We start from the raw sequence: 17650 nt of genomic DNA, 5'->3' as shown, positions 1-17650 counted from the left end.
ATATATATATATATATATGACCAAAATATCATGGAACTGTGGGAGAAAAACAAATTTTCTCTCATTATTTGCTAGATATTTAGTCCGAATGTTTTAAGGAGATATTTGTAATTTACTCTTGTAATTAAAATTATTCATTGTATTATGTAAATGAGTGAATTTATTAGCATATATATAATACCTTATTTATTTATTTAAGAATAGTTTAATCTTGAGAGGTAATTGTATGCTTATTTATTTATTTTCGCATCTTGGTTTAATTATTAAGCAATGATGTTTGGCTGCTCGTGACATTGGGAACGTTTCCGTTCATTGCATTTTTTTAAAAAATTACTTATGATTCGTTAGATCTTTCTCAAAAGATGACTCAAATTAATTCCTAGTTCTCTCCTGGACAGTAATTCTTACCCGAGTGCGCTTATATATATATATATATATATATATATATATATATATATATATATATATATATATATATATATATATATATATATATATATATATATATATATATATATATATATATATATAGTGAAAGGTTCCCGTGCGGTTGAATGCTTCCCGTGCGATTGTGCTGTTGATTAATGTGCGTGAGATTTGTACTCAATGTGCGTGAGTGTTGCGCTTAATGTGCGTGAGATTTGTACTTAATGTGCGTGAATGTGTAAAATGCAGCAGAAAATATGAATGTCAGCTTTTCCCCATCCCCAGTAGTCATTGTCCCCTCCCTGATGATGATGATGCGAAGGCGGGCTATGGTGGTTAAGAATTATGGGAATAATACAACAGAAATCCACACTTAGTTGCTGTGCAAATTTTGCTGTGCGTGCGTCATCTATATAAACATTCAACTGCACTGAAAGTAGCTGATAATCCAGAATCCATGGCCAAATTAAAGGAAGAAGTAATAAGAAGCTTGGACGTTAATGTGCGTGAGTTTTCTGTTCTTCTTCCTTCTGAGCTCGTAATTCTGAACTACTCACGCACATTAAGCACAAATCTTACGCATATTAATCACAATACTTAGGCACATTAACATTACGCAGTACAAATCTCAGGCACATTAAGCATAACACTCACGCACATTAAGTATAAACCTCACGCACATTAATCCACCGTACAACTTGATTTAAGATCACTTTCAGGTGGTCGAAAATTCCATAATTTCCAGTAGTGTTACACGCATAGGCTTCCGCCATAAAAGGTCCCTGACACAATGGTAGAGGGCCTTTCTTGGCCGCCACGAAAGCACCATCCGCGTCTTGGTACGTGTATTTAATTTAGTAAAGAATTGAATGTCCATAAATTTATTTATAGTCTATATATAACTCTTGTCCAGGGTTTTAGTGATGAAGTGAATGCTAGGGAAAAAGAATCATTCCCTCGCCGGAGAGGGAATTATTTTGATCTTGGGATCCCAAATAGCATTGTAGCTTCGAACGATGGAAACTAAAGCCGACTACAAAGGTGGTTATCTAAAAGTTGGTGTACAAACATATGGAGGTGGTCTCTAGCATACGTGGTTTGATTGTGATTTATCTGTTGCTGGGAGGATAATAGTAAGAGAAAGGAAAGACCGGTCAGAGTCCTATGCACAGCGGCTGGTGAGAATTCAGGAGCCTATATATATTGAGAATCCCAACTTTAATTTGGCAATACACTTGGATAGGAGGGGTGATTGACTTTTTAGTGCAGATTTGAAAAGCAAAAGAAAAAAATGTGTAGAAATAAAAAGGTGAATAAAAATATGTAAAGTACTAAGCTGATTACCTTCTTCTCATTAGGGTTTTTAAGAAGAAGGTAACCAATTAAGTTACCTTCTTATACCAAAAAAAAAAAAAAAAACAAAACTGCCTTCTCTCTCCTCATTGAATGCGCAGGTGGGAGGAGAGAGAAATACTTTTTTTTTTTTTTTTTTTGAGATTTACGCACGTTGAGAGAAAGAAGAGGTTGTTCCAACTACCTCTTCTCTCTTTATTTAATTTTTCCTCAAAATATTTTCTCCTTCTTCTAGCATAAATACTGGAGGTAGAAGATGAAAAATGCACATATCCTTCTTTCACCATATCATTGCTTCTTCTTCGTAGCCAAATCAAAAACAACCGAAAATTGCAGTTAGGAAGAGCATTATCAATTCTTTAATTGCTTTGAAGATCATATAATCACATATATTAAACAAATTAATGGTATTTGCAATTCTAAATAATTAATATATTAGTAAAGAAGGCAATAATGAACTTTTTAATTAAACAAAGTGAAAAGAAGGCAAAGTAATTCCCTTCTTTTGTGAGGCTTGGACGGTCAAAGCAAGAAGAATAAAAGAAGTTTTATTACCTTCTTTTCAAATAGGGTTTTGAAAAGAAGGTAATGACATTGGTACTTTACATATTTTAGTCTAGGGTTTTTAATCAACACATTTTTGTCCAAGTCATGTCAAAAGTGCACATTCTTAGCTATGTCTCAGGGAGTTAATGATGGATTTAAAGTGAATGCACAAATCAGGGTCATCTTCTTCTACATCAATTAAGGTGGAGTAGCTCAGTAAACCAGCTGCTGATTCAGTTGAAAATGGGGCTCCAAGTGATGTGAATTGAAGTCTAGTGATAAGATCAAAGGGAGTGTTTGTTAGTTGATTGAGTTAGTGGGTTTGACTAGTTGATAACATTAGCTAATTGTAGAAAAGTGTTTGGTAAATTAGCTGTTAGTTACGTTGTTGGCTAATTACTAAAAAAGCTTATCGAAAAAGTTAGTTTAAACAGCTTTTTAAATTGTAGCATTTTGGAACAATAAGTTTTTACAAAAACCTAATTAATCAAAAATTCATATTGATTGTTTAACTAAGTCAAATAGTTAATAATGGTCAAATAAGTCAAAATTGATTGATATGCTAACTATTTTACCAAACACTAATGCCAATAGCTAGGCATCATTCCCTTCTTCTGCAGCTACTTGCTAATCTTTGAAGAAAAGGAATGGAAGAAAAGAAAATACGGAAAAAAAAGCCAATAAACTCAACCTCCACGTAAATAGGTAACCAGAGGTAGGGGAGAAAATTGGCTGGTAGGTGAAATTACACACATTTAACTTGTTGACTGATGTAATTGTTTTTTATTTTTTTATTTTTTTTTGTTCGGTGACCTAATTGCACTTTCGCGTACGTTCAATGGTCAATTTGACCTTTATTCCTTTCATTCCAATTTCATCCCAACGTACGTAACGTAGCTGCCGAGCATTTTGTTTAAGAGCCTAAGAGAGTTAGACCTATAATGGGTAGAAAAAATGACTGTCAAATTTTTTAATCAAAAGAATGGCTCAGATTGATCAGATTTTAATTTTTCCTTTAGATTTCCTAATTTATTCTTAATGAATATGACTATCCGTTAACTTTTCCGTTAAATATTATATTTTCCGTTAATTTCTGTTAGTTCACCGTTAACTTACTCATTGATTTCAATAAGTAAGATCTTAGGTTTGAACCTCATCCCAATCAAAGTTGGCATAATTAGTACTTTATTTTACTCTTATTAAATTAAATAAAATAATAATAATTTAGTAGCTACAAAAAAAAATAATAGATATGCATTTCTTTAATTTAGAATTATGTGTCTACAATGTCTTTATTAAAAAAATTATTCATTATCAATAAATTAAATAAGAGAAATAATTCCATTAGTTATATTGTCTTTATTTTTCTCCAATATAAAATTCTTTAAATTCAGATTCATCAATTGATTATATTCGCTATATTGTCCCTACAATGTCTTTGTTAAAAAATAATTATTCATTATCAATAAATTAATTAGGAGAAATAATTTTATTAGTTGTATTGTCTTTATTTTTCTCCAATGTTAAAATTCTTTACATTCAAATTCATCAATTGATTATATTCAATACATTATCTATTATGTTTTTTGTGCACTATTTTTTAATTAAATATCAAAGTTATAATACAAAATAATGTTTAATATTTATTTACCAAGTATTTTATTAATACCATGAAAAAATTAAAAATATATATACAATTAATAAAGCTAATCATATTAACTACTTGAGGGATTTGTTGACAAAGAGAGTATTCAAATCATACAACAAATTGAAATGAGAACTACCTCGCAATGTCCTTGTTTGACAATCAGCCGTTAGCGGTTAGCGTTAGCGGATTATATTAGCGGATTTGAGTAGTAAATTTCGGTTGGTAAAAAGATATTTGAAAACATTAGTTGTTTAGATTAACATGTAAAATGACATAATAATAATAATAATAATAATAATAATAATAATAATAATAATAATAATAATAATAATAATAATAATAATAATAATAGTAATAATAATTGTTTTAATATATATATATATATATATACATATATATATATATATATATATATATATATATATATATATATATATATATATATATATATATATATAAGCCAATCATATTAACTACTTGGAAAATTTATTGACAAAAAGAGTATTCAAATCACACAACAAATTGAAGTGAGAAACTATCTCGCAATGTCTTTGTTTGGTAATCAACCGTTAGCTCTTCAATATTAGTATATATTTAATATTTTTTGCCCTAATTTTTATTTTCTCTCCCTTATTTCCTGTATTTGGTTTCAACCATACCTATACAGTTATTTTATTGACAATTATAATCAATCTTGACTATATTATCTTGCATTTGTAAACTTAGAATTACCTATTTAAATACGCAAATTTCAACATTCAATTATTTATGCATGAACCATTCCAATATAATCTTGCTTTAATATACTTTAAAATACTTATTTTAAAAAAAAAACATTGAGCATTATTCCAATCACGCAATGCGCGCAAAAAACTAGTATTCCTATAAATTTGAATTAGTAGTGCAAGTGGCAGAGGCCATCAAAATGTGCAGCATAAAATAAAATATTGGAAGTTGCTATTAAGTTTAAAATGGTGCCTCCCAACTTAATATTTCAATTATTGCTGGAGAAAATTAAAGTAATGCACCCGCAATTAATATATTATGTCTTTAATTTATTTACAAACACATAATTTATTAACTAAAGACATAATTTTTGAACCAGAATTCATAATGAAAGGTGAACTAACCTTAATCCATTGTGTAACAATTCTATGATCTTCCCTGAAAGAGAACCACAAAGGTGTCATCTAAGTACAAGGTAATTAGTTGTTAAAATCTAATGTCAGTTTGTAATAATTAATATATTAAAGGGACAATAATGTAAAAGTATAGCTATTGTTTTTCTCCCATGATAGCCTCAACAATCATATATAGCATTATTTAGTTCTTGAATTGTGTTCCAAGGTACACTCTGGGTGAAACCGTCTTGTGACTTTGAGTTGACTTATTCAAATAAAGAAGACCAATAGATAATTCTCATACTAAGTTGAACTTAGAAATTTTATGATTACCAAGCTAACTGTTTGATCAGCTTGGTAGGATTGCCATAATTGAGGTCAACCATTTGCCAACAACAATAACATTATATTATCTTCCCAACAACCAACCATTTGTCACTACATATTGCTATAATTATTAACTTAAAAAACTAAAATTATTAACAATACTGAACGTGAATTAGTAGTGCAAGTTGCAGAACTAGTAGTTTTGGATATAACGTTGGTAAAATTCAATAATAATAATCCTACGAAAAGATTATTATTTTATGGAGATTTTGGGACGGAAATGATGAAAGGATACGGTATAGGTTCGGGTTGGTGGTTAGTACGAGTCTAGATTTTACAAAATGCATTGTTTTCACTTAACCCCTCTCTCTTTAGTATAGACACACATACAAACATGCGCATATATAGGGGAAGATCCAGGTGAGAAGATGCTCCCACGTAAAAAGTGAAGGCTGATCTAATCCATCCATTTAGATAGATCAACGATTGAGGGTTGCTAGAAAATAAGAGAAAAGGGCGATGTTCTTTTTATAAATATTAAAATTTTAAAAATTTTCAATAATTATAAAATTAACCCCTGTATTTTTTATTTTTATTTTTATAAAATCTTCAACCATTGATAATTCTTGATGGGTGGCTAGGATCAGTCCTTACTTTTTACCGAAGGACCATGTTCTCGCCTGATCATTTGATCCTACCCCTGTGTGTGTGTGTGTGTGTGTGTGTGTGTGTGTGTGTGTGTGTGTATGTGTCTGTGTCTATGTTTGTGTATGTGTGTGTGTTGTTCCTGAATGGTATGTAACCAAGTCTAGAGGACGGGTGAATAGAGTTGTGATATTGAATTTCTTTTCTAGGTGCAAAGCTTAGGAAATTAATTAAGAGTTGGTCACTACTCCAAGAAGAGTGATGTTGTATTTCAAATTACTTGGTCAAAATTTAAGTTAGAGTATACAGCGGAACTAGGTTATACCCTTTTAAATATTTTATGGCACATTTTTGTCTTGTTAAGATTTTGAGATTTGTAAATGTAAACGCGAAAGTAAATATGGTAAAGTAAAAGAGAGATAGAGAACTTTTATAGTGATTCGACTAACTGAGTCTACTCCACTCTTCTCTGATCCTGTAAAATTTATGAAAACGACCAACACCTCTTTCGTTGGACAAAAATAAATTCAAAACGGGTAGTATTTATCCAATGTGTAATGACTAATGGTTTTGTGTGTTAGGTTGTCCATATTAGATTTTCCAACCGTTGTCTAACTTGAGCTCCGTAAAACTTAGCTTTTTGGCGTGCTTTTTATATTGGGAAAAAGTGGAAAATCATCCTTTAATGTTCATAATCTATTTTTATGTCACATCACCTAATTATATATGCTCATTTCTCTATCATATGAACACCCATTTGTAACCCGTAGGGATAATATTTTTTGGTATACATGTTATAAAGATAATATATTTCTTCTTAGTGAGCTAAGCTATATTTGAATTGTTCTTTTCTATTTGGAATATCTATGGCTCATGCTTCTAGCGCTCCCCTATTGTTTCAAGTTCTGGGTCCAGATTATCATATAACATGAGCAATTGCAAAGGCAAAGGCAAATGTGTGTGTTGTCGACAACTGTTATATTTTTATTATAAATTACTCTCATATTCATGACAATTTCTAATTCAACTAGATTCTTGTCATTTTCCAAATATATTTATATCTATTCATTCCTCATCACAAGCATTATGATTATTTGGTGCACCTATAAACTTATTAGGGGTTTCCGACCCCCTTGAGTATGGATCTCTTCAAGATGGAGCTCTTTACGAAATTTTAGAAGTGACGAAGTTCCTTTACTAATTAAATTTAATTTTCTTCGGATTCTTATATTTTTCTCTTATAGAATTCTCATTGTTCTAATGTGAAGGAGCATCAATAGATATATTTAATTAAAATTGATTTCTTTTCTCACATATAATAATAGGGTACGGTGGTGTAGTGGTGGTGGTGATGGTGGTTGTAATAATAATTTTGAGACTAGCTTGAAGAGAGATGATGGAGAAGAGAGAGACGAGAAAATAAAGAATCTAGAAAATGTCTTTCAACTAAAAATCTAGAAGACATTTTTCATAAAATTAGACATTTTTCCGTTAACTTGAGTAAATATTTTTCTTTTGACTTTATTTTCTTTGAATACCAAAATACGAAAAAAAAAATCCCAAAAATGACTTCAAAATCATTTTCCCATTTTCTAACGAACCCTAAATGATTCAGCATATATCAAATAATACCGTCAGGAGAGAGCAAAACACAAGATGTCATGATTTCCTTTGCAAAAGAGAATGCTTTTTGTTTAGAAGAAAACAGAAAAAGAGCAGGAACTAGCAAGTTCTATCTTTCCAGTCATTTGTTTAACTAATAATGCTTTTTTATTTTTATTTTTATTGGTTATACTTTGAGTATATTTGAAGTATGAAGAAAAGGTATCTAATTACTTTAATTTCCCAATTCTTTTGTTAAGTTACTTGGTTTTGCTTTTTCTTTTACATTTTCTTCATTGCACTGGATGCTGTAGACAATCTTATGATTCACTCCCCACAATTTCAAAGATTCACTTCGTCTGAATTGGTAAAACTAAATCCAAGTCATTTTTTTTTTCTTTAATAAATTGCAATGCTTTAAATATTAAAACATAAATAGAAAATTTAAGATTTTTAAATATGAAATTTAACATGTTTATTTAATTTATATTTCAATAGAAAATGAATTGAAGTCATTTTTTTTTTCTTTAATAAATTGCAATGCTTTAAATATTAAAACATAAATAGAAAATTTAAGATTTTTAAATATGAAATTTAACATGTTTATTTAATTTATATTTCAATAGAAAATGAATTGTATTGTACTATTATTATTATTATTATTATTATTATTATTATTATTATTATTATTATTATTATTATTTATGTGATGTGATGATGAGGGAAACCCGTAGCCACTAACTAATTTTGTCTACTGAGTAAACACCACTCTTATCTTACAAACCATGCAAGAAACGATGGCAAGAATTTATTTTTTTTTTGTGACAAGGTACACAATTCATACTCTACCCATTCGACCACCGCTTTTGAGGCCCGTTTGGTTCACAGAACCAATTTGGAGGGAATATGAATGCTATTCCATAGGGAATAGAATAGGTAAGGAATAGAATAAGAATTGTATTCTGTTGTTTGGTTCGCTGAAGGAATAAACTTTTGGAATTGTATTCCAACGTTTGGTTGGTTAAAGAATATAAAAGGAATATATGTTTAAAAGACATAAATGCCCTTGTACAAAATATATTATTATTATTATTATTATTACTATTATTATTATTATTATTATTATTATTATTATTATTATTATTATTATTATTATTATTATTATTGTTGTTGTTGTTGTTGTTGTTGTTGTTGTTGTTGTTGTTATAATTTTGCATTTCCTCAGATTAAGATTATTATTAGAGATAATCGACTGGTATACTGGACTGACTGATTCAGAGACGTGAATAGTCAGACCGTTAGTTAGATTGCGGATTAGTTTATGGAGGAAAACTAGAGCAGATAATAAAACAACACATACGATGTTTACCCAGTTCGATACAGTGTGTATCTACATCTGGGGGACGATCACCGAGGCGTCCAATCCACTAACTCATAATCCAATGTACAAAGGTAGAGAAAATATAATCTCACCCAAGTGCCCCACACAAGGTACGTACCCAGTCTACAAAGGTTTAGTGGATTGTTGAAGTTGGAGAGCCACGCATGCAGAAGTACAATGAAATCCCGTCAATTGGAGAGCTAACTCTGATGCAGTCCGCTTCAATGACGCAGTCCCATGTTGTTCCCACAACTGAGTGATCTTCGCGTCCTTTCGATTAAGCAACGTTGGTTCTTCTCAAGTTCTTCTTCATAATCACCAAGAACTCATTATCTTGAGAAGAGACATGATAATCAAAGATGTATGTTTCTGTGTAGCATGGAGTGTTTTTGCCTTCTTAAACTTGTAACCCTAATTCTTGACCGAAAGAGGATACTTATACTTCCTTGGAAGAACACTTTCGAAAAATATCTTTGATTGTAGATGGTAGGACTATTTGTGAAGAATGCAATCTTTAAGAATCGGTCCATACCTTTCAAAACAGATCCGCTGATATTATTTCCAAAATTGTCTTCTCAAATCGCGTTAAGCATTTTTGGAAATATCTTCCTTTATCAGATCTTCAGTGTCATGCGTCTGTTTATGAACCTGATCAATCAGTCTTCTTTAAGAGAAAATAGACACCAAGCTAAACCATATCTTAATTTGCCATAATAATATTGCCAATTATATGTTGGGGTTTTTAAACAAATAAAACACTAACAAACTCCCCCTTTGGCTATTATTTGGCAAAACAACTCGACTAAGAACCAAACATTTAGCTAAAGATATAAAAGAGAACAACTGTCGCATAAAGGGAATAAAGTCCGACATACAACCCTTAAAAATAACAGCACACAAGCCGTGCTAGACGAAAATAGGTAATATTCTTCACAATGGGGCCATCACAAAAACACGCCCAGACAGGGCCAGAAGATACTAACAACAAAAACTCCCCCTGAGTTTAGGCACTCCCCCTTTTTGCCAAAGATAGACAAAGGAATCATTAAGCATTCGAGGGACCTTCACTTTCTGACTTCACATTCTCAGCAGCAGCAGACTCAGTCAAGCTCAATCGGAGCAAAACAGTCGCAAGTTCAGTACGGGCTGCATTAAGCTGATTCGTGATAATGCTATTCACGGTCTCTAGCTCAGACACTCGAGCCTTCAGACGTAGGGATAACTGCACATCTCTAGCATGTGGCGAGTCCTGAACAGTAGTGTCAGCTTCAGATGATGGAGGATCATGAACTGGTGTAACATCCCGGATATGCTTGCCAATCAAAAGTCGCAGATCAACAGTATAGAGCAGAGATGGATTAATAATCTCACTTGGCATTGGTACCAGGCGCTGTGACGTCAGAATGCCAAAGATGAGATTGGGATAAGGCAGTCTTACCTTTTGTTCTCTTGGATGAATCAGGGTGAGAATGTGATAGAAGATCCATCTTCCCAGATCAATTGACATCTTGGTGCCGATTCTGAACAGAAGAGCAGCTAGTTGCTTCCCTATAGTATGAAAGTGTGCAGAAGGGAGCTAATTGTGCAGCGCAATACGGTGCAGGATAACATACTTAGAGGTAAACACTGAGCTTGACATGGTGTCAGGATCACCTGTAGGCCATGCTGGAGTCTGACCACCAGTGAGAGTTCTAGCAACCAAATCCTAGTCTGTAATTTCTTCTTCGTCAACAACCTTCAAGCCATAGTAGTCATTAATCATGTATGGGCCGAATACATACCACTTTCCTCTGATGAAAATCTGCTGGCACCGTGTTCCCGTAAGGTTGTCAATTTCTTCATTCAGATTGCAATAAAACTCGTAGGTCAACAGCTTCGAGTAGGGACAAATTGAATTTACAGTCTTCAGAAGGCCAACCTCACTCAACAGGGGTAAAATATCACAGACAGAATTTAATTGATTCTCATCAACTGATCTCTAAACAATAAGCTCCCGTCTCACCATAGTGGCTGGACCACTTTCCTTGAGCTGTTGCAGAAACAAACTGTGGCTTGTAAATGGAGGTGTCGTGCTGTCAGACGCAGCATGTACATCAGGGGCGACACTCCTTCCTCTTGACCGGGTTGTGGCTTTCATTTTCTTGGTAGCAATGGTTGAAACAGTAGCAGGAGCCTTAGTCTTGACTGACAACCTCAAGGTTTTAAACACTTGCTGGACTAGTGGGTCACTCACAGCCTGCACTGACTCGGCTGATCTTCGTCTTTTCTCTGGTTGAACAGTCTCAATATTATCATCACCAGTTTCCAAAGCTACTCTTTCTGGGTTACCTTTGCGTTTGGATTTCCTTGTTTCTCTAGCAGGAGAATGATCAGTAAGGTTAGGAGAAACTGAGTTGCTTGTCTCAGACACAAGAGTAGATGAAGATCCAAGAAGTTTGGAGACTTCTCTAATTCTTAAGGTAGTGGAATCCGGATGTGCTGTCTCTTCCACTGTAAGGGGCCTAATGGGACCAGAGGATGGGGCATGAGGACCGTATACTTCATCTAGGATTTTCTCATCATCACTATCTATCGGCCCAGAAGGATCAACAGGAGGAATAACTCTGTATGGTTTAGGCACAGAGGAAGAGGGTAAACCCGCAAAGTGTCGAATGTGATCAAGACTCTCAGCCAAAGTAGTGGATGTATAGACAGGAACACCATCAATCGAATCAGAAGGACGCGGGCTTATAGATTTTCAGCTTCAATCTCAGCGGATACCTTATGTGACTATCAACTTGGCAAACCTCATTTGTGGACTTAATAACATCAGACACAGGACCAGCAAAAAGCGTAGAGTGCACAATATCAGCAGAATAAACAACTAGACTCAAATTATCTACCTTATCAGATTTTTGACCTTTTTCCTCCGACTCACTGTCAAGAACAACTTTTGCGGGCTTATTCAGTTCAGTATCAGGTTTTGTAACGGCCAGAGCAGACTCAATATCATCAGAAAGTAAATCAGCAGGCTTATCAGGAGAAATTTCGATAGGGGTTTCAGAAGTATTGAACCTGTTTCGTAGAATCTCAAGACGATGTTTGGCTTCGTCCTGTGCAGCTTGAAGGTAGAGAGAACGGGCCTCTGCCATTTGACGCGAGACTTCTTCCGATTCCAGAGCTCTTTAGGCAAAATACTGGAGGAAAGCCCCAGCTCGGTTTCCATCTTCAGGTTCAGCAATGGAGGCAGGGCTATCATCGTCACTTGCTTCTGAGGCCATCATCAGAAGATCGCTTGTATCATCATCCGACCAGTCTGTATAGAACTCAGGGTAATTTGAAATCACCGTCACAATGATCTCATCATGGAGAGCAGAGTCCATTTTCAACTTCTTTTTCATTGCAAGTTGGAGGAGAGTTTTCACATGCTTCGTTGCGTTTTCTGGTGTGTGGATTTTCCTTCCCAACTTGATAATGATATTCCTTATTGCATCGGCCATTTTTGTGAGATTTGGGGAAGAGAATGGAAACCCTAGGCAGAGAACCAGTAGAGGATTAACAGAGAACAGAGTAGTGCTTAGAACTCTTCTTCTACTAATATTGATCAGAAGAAATATATAATCCCAAGGGTGATGAACACTGTTCAATGCGGCTGTTAGAATGCATGCAGCTGTGATGTGATTGACGCAACGGTATAACTCCTTTTTAGGGATGAAACGGAAGATTTGAAATTTGAATGGGACAATTTAATTTTGGTAATCAAGGTTAAGATATTATGTTAACAAAAATAGAAGAGAGATAAAAAAGGAAGTCAAAGATGTAATTTTGACTCGAGATTGAGAACATCATACACTCTCCTTCTATGCTACTGTTCTGCCTTACTGATAAATCCTGTAGATCCCCAGAGCAGATCTGAGAATCTCAAACCGGTTTGCATCTAGAGGCTTAGTCAGTATGTCTGCCAATTGCTTATCTGTTTGAATATATTCCAATTTTATCTCCTTTGATTCTACCAAATCTCTGATATAGTGATGCCTTATATCAATATGCTTGGTCCTGGAATGTTGAACTGGATTCTTTGAAATGTTTATGGCACTGACATTGTAACAGTAAAGTGTCATAGTCCTTTGAGTGAGACCATAATCTTGAAGCATTTGCTTCATCCAGACCAGTTGAGTGCAACATCCTCCCGCTGCTATATATTCTGCCTCAGCTGTACTTAGAGAGATTGAATTCTGTTTCTTGCTTAGCCATGATACTAAATTTTTACCAACAAAGAAGCATCCACCTGATGTACTTTTTCTGTCGTCAATATTTCCTGCCCAATCAGCGTCACAGTATGCAATCAGACTGAGTTCACTGTCCTTGGAATACCATATCCCATATTGAATTGTACCCTTGATATATTTCAAGATCCGTTTAGCAGCTATCAAGTGTGACTCTTTGGGATCAGATTGATATCTTGCACACATCCCAACACTAAACATTATATCTGGTCGACTGGCGGTTAAATAGAGCAGACTTCCAATCAGACTTCGATAGACTGTGATATCAACTGATGGACCAGTATTATCTTTTGATATCTTTGTGGAGGTGGAAATAGAAGTCCTGGTGTTTTGCATGATTCGAGATCGAACTTTTTGACTAAATTCTTAGCATACTTTTCTTGAGAGATAAAGTATCCTTCATGACTCTTTTAACTTGAAGTCCTAGAAAGTAAGTCAGTTGACCAACCATGGACATTTCAAATTTGTCTTTCATAACTTTCACTAAGTCATCAGTATATTTCTGTAGTGTGGATCCAAAACAATGTCATCGACATAAATCTGAGCTATAGTAACATGACTTCCAGTGGTTTTAACAAATAAAGTTTTGTCAACACTACCTCGATTATACCCATGATGCAACAGACACTGTGTCAGACGTTCATACCATGCCCTTGGAGCTTGTTTGAGTCCATAGAGAGCTTTTCTGAGCTTGTAGACATGAGTAGGGTGAACTGGATCTTCAAATCCTTTAGGTTGTGCCACATAAATATCTTCATGCAGATAGCCATTCAAGAATGTTGTCTTGACATCCATCTGAAACAGTGTGAATGCCAGAATACAAGCTACTGCCAATAAGATTCTGATTGACTCCAGTCTTGCAACAGGAGCAAACGTCTCATCATAGTCAATTCCCTCTATTTGAGTATATCCTTGAACAACTAACTGAGCCTTGTTTCTTGCAATATTACCTACTTCATCAGTTTTATTTTTGAAGATCCACTTTGTTCCGATTACGTTAACATGGTCAGGTCTTGGTACCAGATCCCATACATGATTTCGTTCAAACTGATGTAGCTCCTCTTGCATTACCTTAATCCATAAGTCATCCTGCAAGGTTTCCTTCACATTTTTTGGCTCTATTTTGGAGGTGTAACAGGCAAAGCCGGATATTTCTATCAGATTGCTTCTCATCCGGCTTCTGGTGTGCATTCCATCTGTTGGATTACCAATTATGTTGTCTGATGGATGATTTTTCTGAGTTCTGGTGGGCTTATTCTTACCATCACCATCCGAGAGAGAATTTTCTTGTTCAGGGCTATCTTTATCTTCTTCAGATGAATCATGTGTGTCAGACAATTTGATTTTATCAGATGTTTTTGACGAATCACTAATAGGGAGATCTGTCTCTGGATCAATAACAATAGTTTCATATGCTTCTTCTGGATTATCATCTATAACAACATTCATTGATTCCATGATTGATTGAGTTCTTTTATTGTAAATCTTATAAGCTTGACTGTTTGGAGAGTTTCCAAGAAAGATGTCCTCATCACTCTTGGGTTTAAATTTTCCTCTTAGTTCCCTATCAATTAGAACATAACATCTTGTTCCAAATACATGGAAGTTCTTCAAGTTTGGCTTCCTTCCATTCCATATTTCATATGGTGTCTGAGACGTACTTGGTCTGAGATAGACTCTATTGACTGTATGACACGCTGTGTGCACTGCTTCAACCCCGAAATGTTGTGGCAGATGAGATGCGTGTAACATTACTCTTGCCATTTCCTGTAAGGTCTGATTTTTTCTTTCCACAACACCATTCTGTTATGCAGTTCGAGGAGTAGAGAACTCATGAGCTATCCCATTTTCTAAATAGAAATCTTAGTATAAGGAGTTCTCAAATTCTTTTCCATGATCACTTCTCAGCCTTTGGATTTTTATAATGGGCTCGTCTTTTTCTTTTTGTACTCTTATGCATAGAGTTTTGAAGGCATTAAATGCCTCATACTTTTCTCTCAGAAAGTATACCCAATTGAACCGAGAGAAATCATCTACACACACAAAGATGTATTTCTTTCCGCCAATGCTTTCAGTCTGAGTTGGTCCCATAAGGTCTATATGAACCAGTTCTAGACATTTCTCAGTAGTGATTATCTTTACTGCTTTGTGAGGAGCTCTTATTTGCTTCCCAATGGCACACGCACCACAAACTCCTTCCTGTTCTATTTTGAGTTTAGGTATCCCACGTATAGCATATAATTTAATCATTTTGTCCATGTCTCTGAAGTTTATGTGTCCCAATCGTCGATGCCACAGTTTTGACTCGTTTGTTTTAGGTATTAGACAAGTAGTTTCATTTGACAGAACATAACAATTGTCAGAAGAGTCAGTTCCTTCTATCACAACTTGATTTGCTTTATCACAGACTCTACAGCAGTCTCAATTGAAGCACACATTCCAATTCTGATCACATAGCTGACTGATGCTAATAAGGTTTGCTTTCAACCTACTGACTAGGAAAACTTCGTCCAAATGTGGCAACCCTGGCACATTTAGAGTACATTTTCCAACTATCTTCCCTTTTGGCCGCCCCCATACGTAACTGATCCACTGTTGGGTTGAACAGCCATGAGACACTTGACATTCCCAGTCATATGTCTGGAACACCCACTGTCGAAATACCATTTTGCTTCAGTCATAGAGGCGGTCAGAACGATTGTGGGATAGCATATTACTTCTGATTTCCTCACCCAAACCTGTCTTGTGAAGGGAGTAATAGACTTGTTCTGATATTTCTCCTTCCTCTGATCTCTGTAGAAGAAATAACATTCAGGTCGGGTGTGTCCTTTTGTTTGACAGTAGTGACAAATGGGTACATATTGTCTAACTTTTACAAACTTATTCTTGAACCTTGAGTACTGAGATTGAAATTTGACCCTGCCAGACTCAGTCTCAGTAATCCGAGTGTGCATGGTGCCTTTCTGATTTGTCTGAATTGACCGTGATGATTGACCTTGTTCATAACTATGCACTGAGTTACCCACTGATGTACCTTCTTTGATAAACACAGGTGCTGTCTTCGAGGACTGTCATCGTTCAAACCCGAGTCCCTTTCTATCATTTGGATTTCGACCCGAATCCAGAATTTTGTCTAAAGTAGAAGTAGTATCCATCATCTTGATGTTCTTCTTCAGGTCCTCCAGTTCTTTTATCAGCTTTCCCTCTCGAGATCGTATCTGAGTAATAAGATCTTCTTTTGTGACTAGCTCAGTGTTTAGTTTCTTCAGGAGTTCATCTCGCTGCATCAGATCTTCATTCAGATTCTTGTTTATGTTTACCAGTTGTTCCCAACTTCCAACTAGTTTAGCAAATTCCATTTCTAGTTGAATATGTCTCTCTTCAAAATCATCTGATATGTACGATTCTTCATCAGTTTCATTCTTTTCTGATTGATTGTCTGTAGCTGTGAAGAACGCTACGAAATGTCCCACATTATCATCAGACTGGTCATTTGTTGCTTCCTCTTCATCATCACTTAGGGTCGCCACAGACATAGCTTTCTTCCTTTTGAGATATGTTGCACACTCAGATTGTATATGTCCGAATCCTTCACACTCTCGACATTGCACTGATCGGTTTAGAGTTCTAACCGTGTCTGTTGGCGTACTTCTGATTTGCCTTGTTCGGCCAGTCTGGGACTGACTGTTCTGTGTGAAGGAGGATGGTTCTGTTTTCTGAAATGAGGAGTTTCCACTTTTGTACTGTGTTCTGTTAGGTTGTCCTTGGATCTTTCGACTGAAACCTTTCAGTATTTTCTTGAAATTTTTTGTTAGCAAGGTTAACGCTTCATCATCTATGTCATCTGTGTCAGATTCTCGATCAGCTTCAGCACCAAAAGCCACTGACTTGCCTTTTTTGTTGACTGCAGAATCATCATCAGCTAGCACTTGAAGTTCATAGGTATGTAGATTGCCCATAAGCCCTCACACACTCTTCTTCTCCCAGCCTGTGTTTTCCTGAATTGCAGTCACTTTCATTCGGAATCGTTTGTGTAACACCCCGTGTTACGACCCCTAAACTAAATTAATTAATTAACTACTCACCCTCAAAAGGGAATTAAAATCCATTAATTAGCTAAAGAGGGGTCCACCATAGTCCATGGGCCCTTATCCCAAAATCCAACCCTTAGTCCTATAGGAAATAGAATTAGCTAAGCCCATACCATTTTGATCCTAAATATGACTCTTAGATATATAAATAGGGACATAAGAGGCACCTAGAACTCACACCACAAATAATCTCTCACCACACAAGAAGTTCCAAGAATTCCCTAAGGAGAAATCAAGAAAGGAGA

General features: G+C 34.9%; 1 protein-coding gene and 1 long non-coding RNA gene across 2 annotated transcripts; one reads left to right on the top strand and one right to left on the bottom strand.

Moving 5' to 3' along the window:
- Positions 1-1483: 1483 nt before the first annotated feature.
- On the top strand, positions 1484-14192 carry LOC109167950. Its single transcript, XR_002051953.1, has 3 exons — positions 1484-1585; positions 10178-10183; positions 14181-14192. It is a non-coding gene; the product is annotated as an uncharacterized LOC109167950 (long non-coding RNA).
- A 1674-nt stretch (positions 14193-15866) lies between these two features.
- On the bottom strand, positions 15867-16268 carry LOC109167864. The gene has a single exon (XM_019316936.1). It carries the CDS (start codon positions 16266-16268, stop codon positions 15867-15869), a length of 402 nt encoding a protein of 133 aa, XP_019172481.1.
- Positions 16269-17650: the final 1382 nt, after the last annotated feature.

The sequence above is a fragment of the Ipomoea nil genome, unplaced genomic scaffold, assembly GCF_001879475.1.
Source record: "Ipomoea nil cultivar Tokyo-kokei standard unplaced genomic scaffold, Asagao_1.1 scaffold3170, whole genome shotgun sequence".
In the NCBI taxonomy this organism is placed as follows: domain Eukaryota; kingdom Viridiplantae; phylum Streptophyta; class Magnoliopsida; order Solanales; family Convolvulaceae; genus Ipomoea; species Ipomoea nil.
Note: the sequence above shows the minus strand (reverse complement) of the source record. Positions and strands in the feature narration are given on the sequence as shown.